Raw genomic sequence first — 18,048 nt, 5'->3', positions numbered from 1 at the left:
ACAGATAGGTTTGGTTATTTATCTTCTCCAGAGTTCACCATGGCAAAGTGTCAATTCTCAAAACAGGAGAAAAAGGAGAGAAAGGAAGAGAGCAACCCTTGGTTAGTTTCAGATAAACTGTGCTTCCCCGTTTTCATTATTTCAGTTAAAGAACAAGAGACAAATATGTTGTCTATACCATTCATTGTATGTGCAAAATTCACAACTTCTGAATTTATAGAACACTCCCTGAAGTTAATGTAAGCTGTACATGTGGAAGGCTTAAAGGAGAGGATATTTAAAGAGGAATATTAGTTACAGAATCATTACTGGCATTGACTTGCTTCTTAAGTTAAGAGACTACAAAAATTACTGGGTAAGAGAGACCAAAATTTTACTTATTGCTACATGATTTTTTCTGCATGAAGAGTCCAACGGAACAGAGGCCAGTAGTACAAGAGGTTGTTCATACTGTCTGCAGACACACTAAGCACAATGAGCAGGAGAATTAATCCTTCATACATGGAGGCAGGCATTTGTGTAAGCACTAGGAAAAGAGAGGCATTTATACTACTAATGAGAATGCTATAGTGATTACACAGACACAGAGAAAGTCAGTATTTGTCACTATCTTAAGCACCTTATTGATTTCAGTGAGTAAGAGTAAACAAGTAAAAAATATTTTTTATAACTAGACTGTCTTGACTGACTGTATGAAGTCATCTGTAAAAATGGGCCTTTAATCTTAAACTAGAAATTAGAAAGGTGATATTTTAAACTCACTAAGATGACCTGTTTGCCAGGGATTTACCATACTCAGATTACCACAGATTTAGGCTATAGGAATCAGTCAAAAAAATTACACTAACTTGCACCATTACCAGAATAACACCAGAGAAAGTTAAAATATTTCAAATGAAAGAAAAAGAATACATAATTCTTGTAAAATAATGCTCTATTTTTGAAAATTATTATTATTTGCCAGTCAAAAGTCAAGGTTAATTTGTCAAGAGTAGCAAATTAGACAACCTGTAGTTATGAGCTGCTATTTCCTCTCTCTTACGTTACCTTTAATGTGTTTGGTATTCTTGAAAAAACACAACAGCCCAATTCATTTTTTGTGTCCCAAGGACTACATGGAAGCCAAAACAGATTTGAGCACCAGGAGATTGAGTCAGGGCTGAAACAGCAGAACGTAAATCAGAAGTTATAAACCAATTCAGCCTTTTTGCCAACTCTGGGAAACAGCAGAATCTTCAGTGTATTTTTAGATACATTTTTAAAATTTCATCTTTAAGAATTAGAACAAGAACAGACCAACCTACTTTAAACACTATGGACAAAACCAAGAAAAATCAAAAAAGAAAACCAACAATGAAAACCCCCATGAATACAAGCAGAAGAAATCACTGCATCCCTCACATTTTTTTTTTGTTTCCATGTAAAAATTACCAGAACTCTTTCTAAAGTAAACACACAGTCTGACAACGCTCTGGATATTCTGGGAGTTCTTCCAGTATATGGAAGTATTAAACAAAGGTAAAAAATAAACTGACAATGTGATACAGATGCAGCTTGAAGTTTCTCCTCTTAATGAATAGATCTTAGTTGATGGAAACCTTTTTTTTTCTTTTCCAAGTGATTTATTGGCTCAAGAATTGTGAAAACAGTTGAAACATTCTCCTATGAATTTATACAATGGCAAGATTTGCAGTTTTACAAATGAAAAAAAACCCAATGTTACTTCCAATTAATTTCCAGAGGTGTTCACAGAATAAATCAAGGAGACAATAAAGCATCACAGGAGGAGGATAAAAAAAGACACAGAATAAGAGAAAAAAAAAGAAATACTGACTGTACATTTTCTTTTTCCTAACATATATTAGACAAGGTAGATCTGCTTGCTAGGTGACTCGGAAACAAAGGACAATACAATTCTACATGATGAATATTCTTTTCCTTCTCATATTCCTGACTCAAACAGTTTATTATATTTACCTCTATAAATATCCATAAAAATAAAATTAAATATATAGAATATATGAAAAATAGAGCACAGAATTATATAAAATAGGGCTGTAAAAGATTTCAGAAACTCATATAGGGCATCTACCGTTACAACTCCGACACATTCTTTCTAGTCAAAACATCATGCACAGGCTGTAGTTGTCCTATTAAAAGAAGCAGAGTGAGAAAACCCTTTTTGTAAGTAAAGGAGAGTCAAAATGGCATTTGGTTTTCATTCAGTTACCTTCAAGAGATGGATAATATCTTTCTCCTTAGCAATAATAATATCTTCCGAGATAGTCACCTAATCTCTGATCCTTAGTTCTCTGCCAGAGGAATGCATATTAAAGTTTTCCTCCGACCAAAGACTGTTGCAAGAATATATATCAGCAAGAATCAAACCAGAAAAACACATAAAATGGCCCAGCACTGAACAAAGTTGGGCCTAGATGTTCAAGAGGAACAATAAACCCATAGAGAACAAGAAATCCAGAGAACTGCCTAGCAAATCTTGCTTTAGTTGCCTACTCAGAGGCATGCATATGTGGCAGAGCAAAGGTAATATGAAATCATGAGGTAAAATAACAATGTCCTTTTTATCAAGGACTTTTTTCACCTCAGTTGTAGTGGATTAACTAAAAAAGCATAGGAAACAAAGTCTTTTTGCTCAGTTGTTGTGGCTCAGCCCTGAGACCATATACCTAGACCTCTCTTAGATAGTGAGTACATTCTATTTCCTGGGAAAGTTGCTAACTATAGTTTCTTTTCAAAAAGATCCAGGCAATAAATCCTTACATTTACTAATGATCAGCTTCTGCTACTATGCCAAGCATAATGGTTAATATTTGCATGCCCTGTTAAAACAGAAATTAGGAAATAAAGCTGTCCAAAGAAGGGAGTTTTGAAAATGAACTTGCAAAAGGAATGAGCATGCTTGGCACAGAATACATAGCATATTTGAAAAACTTCTAAGTTTGTGACTGAGCTTTTCTTCTCCCAAAACATCCCAGGCTGAACGTTAATTTCCCCACTACATCCATTGCCAAAAGTCAATGGGAAAATTATTTAGAAAAATCAAATATGTTCATGTACGTAGGTTCTGTGGCATGGCTGAGTGTGCCAAGGTAACTCAAACTAGAGGGGAGAAAAAGGCCCAACACACTTTTGATAAAGCTTACGATGAAAAACAGATAGGATCAAGCAGAAAAAGACAAATCAACGGAGAAACATACAGAAAACCCCTTCCATAGTATTTATGAACACTGTTGCATGCAGTACAAGATTTTTTTTTTTCTTTCTTGATTTATTTATGAAGACTAGCACTACAACAGTGCTGGACTTTATTGTTCTTATATGAGAGATGGACTGCAAAAGAAATAAGTTCCTGTTTTGGTATTCTATTTCTTTATTATCAACTTACAAAATGAGCTTATTACAAGCCCTTTGACAGACACCCATCAGTAGCAAACAGAATAATCCCCCAACTAAAATTAAAATTAATCAACCCAAAGACCTAGTAATGAAACAACAACAAAAAGCCTAGTAACAGATACCTCTCACTCACTGGAGCTGAAACCTGAATAAAGAGATCATCTCTATAGTATCATCTGAAGATCAACACCAGGAATTCTATTTCACACTGGAGAGACCTTTATAAAAAATACGTAGGCCCCTGCCTTCTCACTGCTCAGCTTCGAAAGTCAAAGTGCACTCAGCTTGATGGGAAAAATCAATGATGGAAACTGTTTAATTAACTCAAATTCAATGGAAACCTAATTATGGGGTTAGCTACAAACACAGAATTGAAAATTACTGAATTGCTTACAAGTCACAGTTAATTGCTTCAGTGGAAATATGCAGCATGTACCTTTATTTCAGAATTTGATACTCTTTTAATGTAAGATGGTCAATTTAAGTTATTTAAATTTAAGATGTTTTTGTTTTCTGGTGAGTTACATAGAAAAGGCTACATTAATCTGAAATAGAAGTACCTAGCCTCAAGATACTTGCACTGAAAGTACTAAACTAACATAAAAAAACCCCTAAAATTATATTTTAGAAATGTTAAAATCTCTGTCTATGTGGAAACAAATATTAAACTAATAGTCTTTTATTTGTTGTAGTTAATAACATTAGCAAGCCAGCTGCTGCATTCTTCATTAGTTTTAGCTTACTAGGGCTCTCAATAATGTTTCCATGCAGAATTTGTGCTAATCAAATCTGGAGAATGGATAATCATAGCTAATTTCACATGGCAGGAAAAAATATTTAAGATCAGTGTCAGATGAAGATGTTTCTTCTAACTTCTGGAGATCCAAAATGGTTCCCTTTTTTTCCTTTTCTCTTGTATGTTGTTAGGTAAAGGAAGTTACAGACCATTAAATATTTATTATTTAATATTATTACAGTAGATGAAGCCTAAAAAGAGGATTTTTCATGTCTCCATTCTTCCTTTTAGGACTGCGAGATTCTGCCCTAAGAACAGCAGGCCTAACTTATACTAATAAGAGCACGGGTGTGCTGAAGCCTATTGCCAGAACCCTGCTGTATCAGGAAGAATAGTTTTCCCAACAGAAATTCCCCGAAGGAGGAAGAATATGAAAGTATCAAACAAAGACCCATTTTCTGTGAAAAACAGCAGTAAACAAAGAATGGGGTTTTCTTTCTCAGTGGTCATCAGAAAAAAAAGAAAAACAAAACATGAGTAAAAAATTCCACACACAAAAAAAATCATTTTCTCTGTCAATGCCAAGGGAACAGTATCACATCATTTATGAGCTTAATTTAAAACTCATTTTGATAGTGGTCTTATACATATTAACATAGTACAAAAAGAAAGGCATTACAGTACTGATCCAGGTGAGTTTGAATCACGATACCAGACTCTGAATGAAAACACAAGCTGTGTCACGCACAAGTCTGTTCTTATGCTGATGCTGGGAAGAAAACTCACAGAAAAGCAGTCATAAACAGTTGGGATGGAAACGTGTTAAACTAACAGTGCTCTCTGGTTAGTGACGGTGAATCAGTCCTGAATTCTTGGTCTAGCATTTCCCTCTTTATAGCTTTTTTGCAAATAGTGTGAACACACACTGTACTGCAGCTCACAGGCAGCTTTTACTTTATCAACTTTATTTCTTTTCTGTTACTTTCCACCCTTCAGGAATTCTTTTTTAATGAAGGGTGCTTACCATTTAGACCACACATAAATCACAAAGCTTTCTATCCACATTACTTTAGATTCCATGCAATTTTTCTGATAGCCTGACTCCAGAATTAGATGAGCAGTGTGCTACTTCAGTTTTACCCGTTTATTAAATAACAGACTTCCATCTTTTTTAAAAAAGTCACTTCTGAATCAGTCATATGTTGCATGAACCAGAACGCAAATTACACAGCTGAAATGCATCAGAAAAGCGCTCCTAGCCAACTGAGAGTATGTTTTTAAAGTTTAGAGCTCTCAATAGCATGCAGGATGCATGGTCTCAAAACACAGATTTGGAAGGACTCATTTTGACCTTGCTTTATGTGCCATGATTCATTTCTGGGAGATCTTGCCTTTTAACCCCTGATCACTGACACTGTGTATTATGTATCAAAATTAAGTTTGCTTAAAGAACAATTAATTCCGTGTGTCAACTGTGAACTCTGTAATAAGCAAAATGGAAATCCAAGGTTATGAAAAATAGGCTGCAAACAAAGCAGCTACTGAAACACTTGAGGTAATCAGAGAGGTTGCTTCAATTAAAGAAGTTTGCTTACCTGGACTTTTGCAATAGCTTTCCTATTGGTAACATACTCCATATCAGTTTTTTTCTTTATATATTAATTTTGAAAGTTATCACGAAGTTTAATAATTATGTCTATGTTATTAAAAAAAGTAACTCCACATATTTTATGAATCTTTTTATCTCAAAATGCATGATAGCTGAAGCAGAATTGCCATTATGTTTAATAAGAGCTAACCACATAAGTTAGCTTCAAGTGTGCATCAGTATGGGAAGACCATGGATATTCTAAAGCAGCAAATTTTATCAATAATGCCACGGAAGACAGGAGAGAAAAGGGAAGGTATTTCCAGGCATTGTTGCTAATGGCATGACAAAGAAGATAAAGTACACACAATGCATCCCAGCTTGCCCTGAAAAAAGTTGTAATACATTACTGATGGGTAGTGGACATGACAGGAATTGCCTAACACATAATTGGCATATATAGAGGATAATGCTGTATTCTGTATCCAGAAATAACTGCTTAACCTCTAATTTAACAAAAGTGGGTTAAGTCCTGGGTGAAAAAATAATAATTAAGGTAACTAAATAGTGGAACTGGTTACCTAAGCCTTTGTACAATTCGCTCAGTAGATATTTGTAAGAATACTGTTATTAACATAGCCCTGGAATGGGCTGCATTGATTTGGTGCAGTCTTATAGCAGGGAAATAAGAGCAATAAGCCCTTGAGTGTCTTCTGTTTCTACAGTCTGGAAGATTTTTACACTTTTTTCACTTTAAATATCCATAACAGTGCTCTAACAACTGAAAAAATCTATTACAGGAAAATAAAGACAAAGATCCCCTTTCTGCTACTGACTGCAACGGAATGGAAGTCTAAACGTAACAACTTCATACCGAAGTGCATACATGTGTGTGTATGAGGAAGTCGAGCGATAATAAAGACATACGACAAATTCACTGGGAGGTTCAGTTTCATCCCATAATTGAAAATGCATTCTAAGCCAGTCTGTAAATAATGGTATTGAATTATACTAGCAGTTGTTCTTTAAGAAACAAAATTACGGGTGAAACTAAATTAATTGCTGCAAGTGGCAGAACTTCAGCTTTTTTTAATTTTATTTTTAGGAAATATTCTGAAACTAAAGGCTAGGTTCTGAGGCACACTTGCTTCTCAGGATTCATTCTCAATGGCATAGTCAGTCAGACAGATGGAAACTGAACTGACACTTCTGTCAGACATTCCTCCAGCTAGCCACTACAAAATAACTGTGAGGAAAAAAAAAAAAAAGAAAAAACCTCAAACACAAACACAATATTCTTGATAAGGTAAGGTGAAACAAAAGTAGGTCTGCACGAACTTTGATAAAATATGCAAATATTTATTTCATTGCAGCCCTCCTCCCAAATTATGTGTTTAAAAAAACCCAACAAACCACTTTGGGGGTAATTTTCTAGTATTTTCAATTTCTTGTTTTCATAGCACATTGTTCAAAGACAAAAAATAGTCCAGAAATGATCACACTGTTTCATATAGCCAGGCAACAGAAAACTGAATGAGAATAAGGAAATGTAAACTCTAATACTGATTTTTTTAAATCCATGGACATTTCACTTCCTTTGTTTGTACCTCAACTTGTGCACCTGTGAAACAGGCAATTATACCAAGTTATCTAAAAGAGTCACAGAATATTAGATTATGTGAGCTACATAGATACTCTAGAAATCATGCACAAGTCCAGAATTTTTAATGCGATGTCATTATATATATATTGGGACTGATCCTGCAAGATGTTAACTTAAACTCCTTAGAAGCCTAAGATAATGAGTTGGAAAGCCTCAGAAATACCATTGGAAATCAGCTGAAAGCAAAGTACTACAAACCTAAATTATTCTTGAAAACAAATGCTTCAGGTTATCAAAATTTTACTGCTGCTGTAATTTGAAGCTCTTAGAGATGATTTTTGAGCTTTCTACTATATATTAAAGTTTGGAAAACTTCTGGCCTTTGAGTCAGTATAATGAAGTGAATCCCATGATACTTCCACAAGCAAATATTATGACCTTTAAACTTTCAAGTCTCTCTTAAGCCTGAATAGATAGCAGTTCTCTTAATGGTGAAAATAAAGCTTGTGAGTAAGATTTGAATAATGTTATCAATACAGTAATGTTCCTGAAGAGGAAGTCATGATATCTCATGAAACAAGACAAAAAGCAGCCCAAAACCAAAGAGCCACAGACATAGTAAAAATTTTAAGTTCTCATATTTAAAAATGTAAAAAGAACGGATGAAAATAGAGAACACAGCAATACCACCAATGATTTACATGTATGGAGATAAACTAACTTTCATAAATACTGAATGTTGGCTGGTATTTATTGATCTAATACGAACATGTTTGTTAGACCAAATGGTCTTTCCTAACTTTCTATTCCTAATTATCTAATATTATCAGCAGGGGCCAAGTGCTTATAAAATAACTGACAACAGAGCTAAAGCACATCCATCCCTATTGATAATGAGTAGAAACAAATAGATTTTTGAATACCATGTGCATTTTGTTAATACTATAGGCAACAATTAGGATTTATATGCTCCCTCTTTACATAGCCAATAGGCTGGCATCCAAAGAGATTACCTCAGTTCAAGCTGGCATGGAAGATTTGGATTTTTTTTTCAGTTGTATCAAGTACAGTTATTTGAGGGTAAAAATTTTTAAAATAGGGCTTCTAATTTCTAAAGCAATCAAACAAACATTATCATACACACAGATGAATGATTACCATTAAACTCTTGCACTGCACAGTAGAGAAGCATACACCTCCTGTTACAGATATAATCCATGGTGGTTTTTTAATCAGATATATGGCCAAAGCCATTTTTGCTACTTCCTTATGTGAGGAGATTCTTCTGAATTAGATGGCTACAATGTGGCAAACAGATGTAAAGAGTTGCTACACAGCTGAAAATCATTCATTCCAATGATGAAATGCACACATATCTAAATCTTTGTATCAGTAAGTCAAGGGGAGATTTCTCATGGACTACAAAAAGATGAAGACTGGCATACAGAGGGGAAAAAAATGCCTACACTAATACTACACATGCAAAGTTTTTGCAGAGAAGAAACATGTCAAGTAGCTTGCAGAGCAGATTATTTCCTTCTTTAACAGCACTTTATATTTACAAACTAAAAGCGTATACGTAAAGAAGGGCTGCTCACTGCCAGCTAATATTTGTGGCCATAACAGTAGTCATATTCTAATCAGTAGAGTATATCTAAAAGTAGCAAGAGAAAACTAAGCTTCAGTTTACCAAAATTTGAAAAATATGAATATCTCTAAAGAGAAGGTAGCAAGAACTTGAAATAAAAAGAAAGAAAACAGGACAAGCATAAAAACTGCTCAAGGAAGTCAAAAGGGCTCTTACGGATGAACACTGAGATATTCCTACAACACCGAAGAGAGAGTTTTGAAAACATTTTGTAAAGTGTCCCTCACACGTTATTAATTAGATGTAAAAGCTCAGAAAAAAAGGGTTTTCAAAAAGTATTTAAAGCGCCAAAAGATGCAAACAGGTATTTAGTGGTACTTTCAGAAGCAACTCAGATGACCAAGCATTCAACAAATTTCAGTGAGATTCAAAAAGCTGCCATGATCAGACACTTTTGAACATATATATTTGGAAATTGGCTCCAAGATTTTTTTTAAACATCTAAATAATAAAATTCAGCTATGCTATCTTTTTTCCATACACCTCACTTATATAAGTTATACTATATTCCATTGTCTTTCTTGAAACCATGTGACATTAGATGATTGGTATACTTTTGAACATTAGAAAACAGGACATAGTACGTAGTCTCCTTTTTTTTTCCCCATGGTAAAACAAACTTGCTAATCTTTGAAAAGAACTTTAGATTACCTCTCAATAGTTTCAATGCAAAAGGTGACCAGTTTAAATTATATAACAATTTTTTTTCTACTTCTTAGGTCAGTGACCTCGCAACAAAATAGCAAGATCAAAGAAAGTATTTACACTTACTTTAAGCATCCAGCTTAGGTACCTGCACTAGGAATCTGAACTTCCTGTGCTGTCACTAAAGGTTTTATAATGTGTAAGAGAAAAAACGCCCTCTGGAGAAATACATTGATTTAATAGCATTCTAAATCAGGCATCTAAGCTAGATGTTAATGTGCGACATTTGAAGACTACTTTATAGTTAAGGTACCTTCTCTTCTCTTGACTATTGCCTACACAGCTCGTGTCAGTCAGTCTTCTAACTTCTACACAAATCCACTGTCTGCAAAGCTGTGTTGACATAAGGCAAGGTAATACGCTTCTATTTCTTCCACCTTGCAACTGAAATTGAACACTGACATCAGCAAATAAGAACATTTGCTCTGCTTTGTAAATGAAACCATTTGTTCAACAGCTTAAGTATGAGTAACTGTTAAAGCTCTATATTGTACAACAGTGCAATATTGTTAATACCATGATAGCATACAGATATCACAATGTTGAAACAGAAAAATGAAAGACAGAAAGAAGTAATGAGAAATCCAGGACTTGAGTAAGATGAACAACGTATGACTGTGGAAGTAAAAAATAGAAGTGTCTGTAATAACATATGTATCTAAAAGAAATAAGGTAAAGTTATTAATAAATTAAAGTGCTAAGCCAGTACTTCCGGTCCTGTTCCTAGAGAATTCCAACTGGCAAAGGCTCTGGAAGCGTGGGTGCTCTGGAACACAGGACCTTGATTTGAAATCCTGACTTTCTGGACACACATTGTAAATTGCTAGTGATCTCATTTATAACAAAAAAAAAAAAAATCCCAAATGATTCAAACAAAAAGGACTCTCCCTTTTACTTTTGGCATGCTTCTCACAAAAAAAAAAAAAAAAAAAAAAAAAAAAATTGAATGCCATTTATTTCTATTCTAAAGCATAATACAGAAGTCTGTGAGAGTACAATTTCCTTCTATTTGGGCTGTATGTTGTTATTTTCTATATTTTTTAAAAATAATCCAAAGTATTCCTTTTTTTTTCCCCTAAACAAGAAACTAATTCTCCAGCTCAAAGAAATATTTAGAGATCAGCCCTTTACAGCTGAGGAAGTAGATGGTAAGATCCAAAGAAAGCAATTCAGATTTTGGAAGCATTTTATGAACTACGTTCTGAACCACTTATGTAGTCTAGCTGAATTTTTTATGCTGTGCTTTTTAAATAAACAAAATGAGAGCAGCAGAATTCATGAATGTTTAACATTTATGAGAATAAAATAATAAAATAAAAAATATGACATAGTAATGTAAATGCTTACCATTTAACACAGAATTCTGAGTAAGAATTCGAGACAGCTGTAGCTTTATTCACAGGACTGATAAGTTGTGTTGTATTATAATTTAGCATTCACAAGAAAAGTCAAGAGCATTTGTTTTCCATTTTGTTTTAAACTTAGTGAATGACAATGTGACATTGTAGTGGTTATGAGGAAAGCCTATTTGACAGATGTTTTTTTCCTTCCATTAAATGAATAATAATAATAAAAAAAAATCCCTGAAGACACTTATTTGATTTAAGTGAGGAAAAAAAAAAAAAAAAGAAGAATGAACTACAGCTTATTCACATACTAACTTCAAACATCTAGCAATTTTAACTGCATTGAGTAGCCCACTGATTTCATTTGGAATGCCCTGAAAGTAAACAAGTGGAATGAAGCTCATTATTGTACAAAAAGTTTGGCATTTCTTGACTTAGTAAGTCAAGAAACATAAAAAATATCATTTTAACATAGTATTAATACTTATTTCTAGGGCAATCACTAACACTTATTTCCTGCAACATATGTAGAAAGCAAAAAACCTATGCATTACCATAACCATTTTATTAGACTAAAAAATACTATTGGATCTACACATATACCACTGGACCCAGTTTCACGTTGGCATCCATCTTCTACTGAAAAGTGCCCAAGATAAAGACTTGTGCAGAGGCAACAAAATAAATATGTACTTAGTGCATGGAGTTTTTCATTGTTTTGTACCTTTGATCATCTGTGTTCAGAATCAAAGAATAAATCAAAAAAATTGGCACAGAATGTTTTCAGAAGATTAATTTTGCTCTGACCTCCCTTGAAATATGTATGATGAATCAGAATAAGAAGAATTAAAACAAATCCATTTTTGATGAGACTATATTTAGTAACACTTCTCCTTACTAGTTAATTACCTTCTTTGTAATAAAATGAACCACAGTAAGACTTTTGTTAAAGTTTAAGAATTTTGAGAAGAACTATGTAAATTTGGGTTATTTTTATACATATATACACATACATATACACGTCGAGATACAGTTTATTTAAGTTTAAACAGAAGATACCCTAACTAAGCATAAATGTCTAAATACTATTTGAAATCCATAATGACCCTAATTATAATTTCCTCTCTGGGCATATTAAAAAAGCATCAATAAAAAAAAAAAAAAAAAAAAGAGATTATTCTGTCTGGAATCCCCTACATTACCATTCCCCTAAGAGCCATTCTTGGGTGGCAACTCCAAATAAAGTGCAAAACAGTATGTTGCATTATCAACCATGTTTCTTTTCCTATTCTGTCATAACAATCTGATCCATATGTCTCCTGATAAGTAATATTATTTACGTTTCATTATAGATGCAAAACTCGATGCAAACCGCAACGGACTTTTTCCAGTAATAGTAAATCATGATTTTATCAGCCCTCATCCAGGTCAATACTTCTGTTTGGACTACTCACTTGTATATTTATTCTTTAATGTGAACAAACTCTCCAGATAATGAGTAGCTCCAAACTGAGATGGCCAGTCTCAATAAACAGAACTGTCATAAAGATTTGCTGTGTTATGCATTGATTGACTCTAACTGGAGACAGAACACTTAGATGCTATCTGTTGATGTTCATAAATGCTCAGGATATTTATGGACAGGAGGCTCAGACAGATGTAAACCAGCATGGTCACAAATACCATCACCATACAAAAGCAAGCTCAAAATGCCTAAGTGTTCGAAACCACAGAAAGATATTTTCATTGAAGTAGTGGCTTTTTATACTATCATTTCATTATACTTTCATTTGGGTGTTTAGTCCACATCAGTCATTTACCTGTGAACACTCTGCTTGCAAGAACACATACAAATGCAAAACTCATAAAAACTGACATTTGATATTTTCCCCCACTTGAACTGTTTAAAAAATGATTGACTTATCTTTCAACATTCAACTACAGCATATAGTATTAATAAGCCAGTCTGACTCATGAATATGAGTTATTCTCCAGCAGTATCTTCTGCTCTCTCCTTCAAACTATGCTACCCATAAAAAACTCTGTATTTCCAATTCTTTTTTCCATTTTAATTCTGTATTAAAAATAATGGTCTTTGAACAAGGCCATTATATGGCATTTATGACTGACGAGGTTAATTGTTTGAGGTCCTCCTTCTTTATTATTGATCCTCACGAAAAGTATTGTATCTCAGTCACCAGTACTTAAGTTTTGTTCTGTATTTTAATTGCAGAGCATTTGTTCCAAGAAAGAACTTATTTCTGAAACAATGAACACATGTGCTACATGAGCCTGAGGAAACATAAATAAATTATAAATTTAAAAAACTTGAAATTTTGTGTTGTCCTAATATAGTTGAGTTCCTTGAAAGTTATTTCTCCTTCTGTGTCTTATTACGGGTAGAAACTCATTAAAGTCTCCTCCCTGCTCTTTCTGGAGGAACAAGATGCAAAATTCCTTGCTATAATCTCAGAAGCAACCTTTTCTGGCAATGTAACACACTATGTATTGTGCTATAGAGATAAAAAGGAAAAACATACAACTGATACACTTTCTAGTCACACATTTCTGAAACAAGGCCTCCCAGATGTATGCTACAGCAAACATGACCACAGTGGAAAATTTGTGTGACAGTTTTTACAATAATGTTAGGAAAGTACATCTTTAAATTAATATATAGATTATTTAAGTATATCTGAATAAAGTCACAGAGAGTCACTCATCTTCTGAAGCCCTAGTTCTGTCAGGTTAAAAAGACACTACTACATACCATACTTTTGGGCAAAAGGATATATAAATATTAATGTATGTTGAAAATGACTCAGATTAACGGTGTAAAGGAAATAATGCTATTTAGCTCCTCATCCTTGATATGGATGTTATTTAGTTTCTGAATTAAAACAAAACAATCAAACCCAAGAATTAAGAATGACAACAATCTACATGAGAAACTCAGGGTTCAAGGTAGCACCTTGTCCTCATTTCTCCAGAATCTTCTGGATGTCAGTGGAAATTGTTAGCACTGGTAATTTTGTTCTGGACCAGTTCCAAGAGAAATTAAAATAAGACTAAAAATTCTCACAGCTTTAACTCAGTTACCATTACTATACTAACCAAATAAAATCTCTAGAGAGTTACTACTTTCTTTATACAGATGAGGCACAGAGATTAAATAGGTCCATCCTACAGAATCAATTAACTTTTCACATGGGAAATGTGAATTTAGTTATTGTGAACGTTTAGACCTAAGTAAATATTTGTATGTAATACACAGAAAGTTCTTACATGCTGTACTGATCCATTACAAAAAGCTGTAAGATGTTACAACACTTACGTGAATTAATCATGCATTTTCAATAGCATGCTCAGTAAAAAATTTGAATATTTGGCTTTTAAGACGTTGATTAATTGTGTATTAGAAATGCAAGATTTCTCTTGGCCTACGTAAAACTAATACTGCAGCAGGATACTTCTCAGCACAAAGAATATTTCTTGAATTCTACTCAGATCATATATCCAGTTTTGAGAGAGACTGTTTTTTTTATTCTGCACTCTTATACAACACCCCTTTTTGCCTGGCATCTGACCGGCATTCCCATCCTTTGCGTTTACTTTACTTCACTTCCTCAAAGCTGAGGCTGCAAAAACACAGCCAGCAGCCTCATACAGCTTTTCATGGAAAACTGCCATTCTAACCTGGCACCCATCTTCACTTTATTATTCACTCAGTGAAGTTTAAAGCTCTGAGATAAATTTAAATATTTATGCCAACAAAGAAACTGATTAAAAGTATCACCACAAAAGAAGAAAATGAAAACAATGTAAGCCATTACTCAAGTAGCTCTTCTTGTGAAAGCTCTGATGTTCTTTGCTTGCCAGTCACCAGCGCCAGCTCATCCTTCAACTCCTGGATCTCCTTTTTCAGCTGGACAATCATCTACAAACAGCAAGGCATAAAACACGCATCACCTACAAATTAATAGCTAGTTTATGATTTTTGCAGTAGAAGGCTGAATTTAGGGAAATATTATACTTTGGTTTTCTCTTTTTTTAAGCAACATCTCTTTTTTAAAAACAGTCCAAATGCCCTAAATACACCAAGCACTTTTTTTCCTTTTCCATTTACAAAAACAAGAAGAGTCTTCCACACTCAGTAAACTCTACGTGTTAGAAGACATGGCTGTACAGAAAGAGTTCAAAAGATTATTTGCAAAAGAGAAAAATAATTTGCCATAAGAATAAAAAGAGCTTTCTGACTCATTAGTTTTGCTGTCAGTGATGAAAACACATTTAAAATAGAACTGATGTCTTTGCTAGGGACAGGACAACTACACACCAAAAGTGATTTTTTTTTCCTTCCCTTTAAAAACAGAAATTCCAAAACAATACCTTAGTATTTTAATCTTAACTTTTCTTTTTTTACATGTAACATTCCACTCTTATTAGAATTATAGCATACTATAATTGTAGGATGTATCAGTTGCTAACAACAAGTGAATAGTACAAATCAACATAATGAAATTAAATTTCATTAATGAATAGTAATGATTGAGAAAGTGACTTGGAGAAATGTACTAGGTTTTTAAATTCCAATAGCTCATTATTGGAGCCTGCACTTTTGGAAAAAATGTCTGTATAAAACCATATTTTACAAATCACTAGCCTCCCAAGGCCAAATTCTACAAAGCAGGGACAATATGCAAATCCCTAAGTCTAAAACATGAATGAGCAAGTTCTTCGATACTTTATGATTGATCATTTTAATGATGCATCGCCTTATAATGGCTCAAATGCATCAGGAGTCCAATGATATTTTTAGATGGATATGAGTACACTGATTCGATGTGCAAAATCAGTTTCCAAGAGAAGAATGTTTTCAAGGAAAAATGAATCACTCTTGATTGCACGCACTTTCTAGAAATAAGATTGTTGAAATTGATGACACATTTTCACTGGATGTTAAAATTCCTTCAAACATTTGTATTTCTTTTAATGTTTAAATTTAACCATGACTTTAAAAATCAAAATATTCTAAACAGACGAGTGATTATTTCTTTTAACTCTAAACTTACCAGTAACACATTTGTTACTATAAAGTATGAAAGGCTAACTTACAATATTTTATTTAAGAATCTATTAAGGTGGTGAACTGTCAATTACAGATGTTGCAAGAGTGCCATAAGAATATTGCAGGCCAGACATTTTAACCTGATTTTAGGCTGCCTCTCTCTGGTGCCACACTCTGATGTAGTCTGTGCCAATTACTGAGTCACTAAAATAAAATTTGGGGTTGGACTACAAAAAGGCAGAAAGCTGAACTGATAGTACCATCCCTGTTCAATGTTCAAATTTGTTAGCATGATTAACCTCAATCTGATAACAACAGAAATACCATTTTCAGGATATGGATAAAAAGATTGATTTTTCAAGTATTATTAAGATAAACAAAAATCTACAGAGGCATAATATTTTCATTTTTTTTTTAAAAATGAATGCCAGAGGAGATTAGATTTAATTCAGACTTAACAGTTACATTTTCAGTTTAAACCAGATGCTTTGGTCATAAGTGAGAGAGGTTAAAAGCTAAGTTGCTTAAGAAGTACAATGGGTACAAGTTCATCTTCTTAGTAAGATACACAGTCAGGAAGTCTCCATTATGAAGAATAAAGTTTACACAACAGTCACACTTAACTCAGATCTATCAAGAGGTATTATGCACTCCCTTTATAAAGCATGCATTCAACTTACAGATGATAAATACTGCAAATAAATGGAATTTGATTTTATGAAAAAAATCATAAGTTCAGCACTTTACTAAATAATCAAGTTGCACCCTGGGAATATACTTTAGTTATTTAAGATGGGCAACAAATTCCACAATGAGCACTGAGCCATATAAAGTCTAGGTACCTGTGTTCCCCTGCCTTTTCCACAAGAGGGGATGGTTTTCTAACTCTCACGAGTCCACTTTTGTTTTACTTGCTAAATGATCCTGCAGAGCGAGACATACCAAACTCATGGAGTATAGCTCCACAGGATGTAGTAAATGTTCAGGAGCCTGCATGTGTTCCACCTCAACCAAAGGCTTCTGTGGCCATGGAAGAAATGTTTTACATGATTTGCTACTATAAAGCCTACATAGGAAACAAAAAAAAGGACAGACAGACAGAAATGAAGAAGTTGTTCAGTGTCTACTGGGTTTTTTTGTTTGTTTATTTTTGGCCACTCTTTTTTTTTTGGATGCTGTTATTATTAGAAATTGTTTGGAGAAAAAAATATATAAAATAATAACAAAAAAAAAGAAAACCAGCAGAAACCCTGACAAGAATCTCCTATTCCCTTTGAACTTCAAGGACAAGAAAAAATAAAAGCACAATCATTAACGGTAACTGAAATATGTTAATTACCATCAAGTAACAATGAATGAAATAATTGACCATCTAATCCCTCAATTTTTAGACAACAAATGCTTCTTATGTTGTATAATCTAGCATTCTGTAGTCTAGCTTTCCAGAGGAAAGCGTTTCCTAGCCAGTTCAGAAGTTCATACGAGAACAAAATACATAAAACTTGTAATTAGAAATCAGTCATGAGAAATTTAGAAATACAGTAATAATTTTGCCCATTAGAAAGAACGATGATGCAATTAGTATATCAAAAAAACATACAGGACCACTGAAATGGGAATATTTAATTCAGATTTTATATTCTTTAGAGGTGCAAAGTTGTTAAAAAGTATGTTGTATATAAAGAGACAGTATTTAAAAACAGGATAATATAATAGCTTAACCTGAACTTATTTTTCATCTGATGTCTCTGTCACAGAGACAGAGGGTATGCTGAAATGCACCCATAGTTCTTTCTTCATTATGTCCATATATGCAGTTTTGGCATGACCAGTGTAACCTCCGTCAAATATTTCCCATAACAGAAAACATCTTTGATACACAGCATGCAACCCAGCTGATCCAGTAGCTATCATTATCTGAAATACTATGTTGAATT

General features: G+C 33.6%; 1 protein-coding gene across 1 annotated transcript in view; it reads right to left on the bottom strand.

Moving 5' to 3' along the window:
- Positions 1–18,048, bottom strand: part of KIF6 (kinesin family member 6) — a 170,060-nt gene that overhangs the window by 98,042 nt on the left and 53,970 nt on the right. The window contains exon 10 of the mRNA XM_087775455.1: positions 14,877–14,980. Within this exon, the coding sequence (XP_087631581.1) occupies positions 14,877–14,980 (104 nt within the window). The remainder of the gene's footprint in view (positions 1–14,876; positions 14,981–18,048) is intronic.

This window comes from Nipponia nippon, unplaced genomic scaffold (genome assembly GCF_047370975.1).
Source record: "Nipponia nippon isolate SJK-2023a ecotype South Korea unplaced genomic scaffold, ASM4737097v1 scaffold_4, whole genome shotgun sequence".
In the NCBI taxonomy this organism is placed as follows: domain Eukaryota; kingdom Metazoa; phylum Chordata; class Aves; order Pelecaniformes; family Threskiornithidae; genus Nipponia; species Nipponia nippon.
Note: the sequence above shows the minus strand (reverse complement) of the source record. Positions and strands in the feature narration are given on the sequence as shown.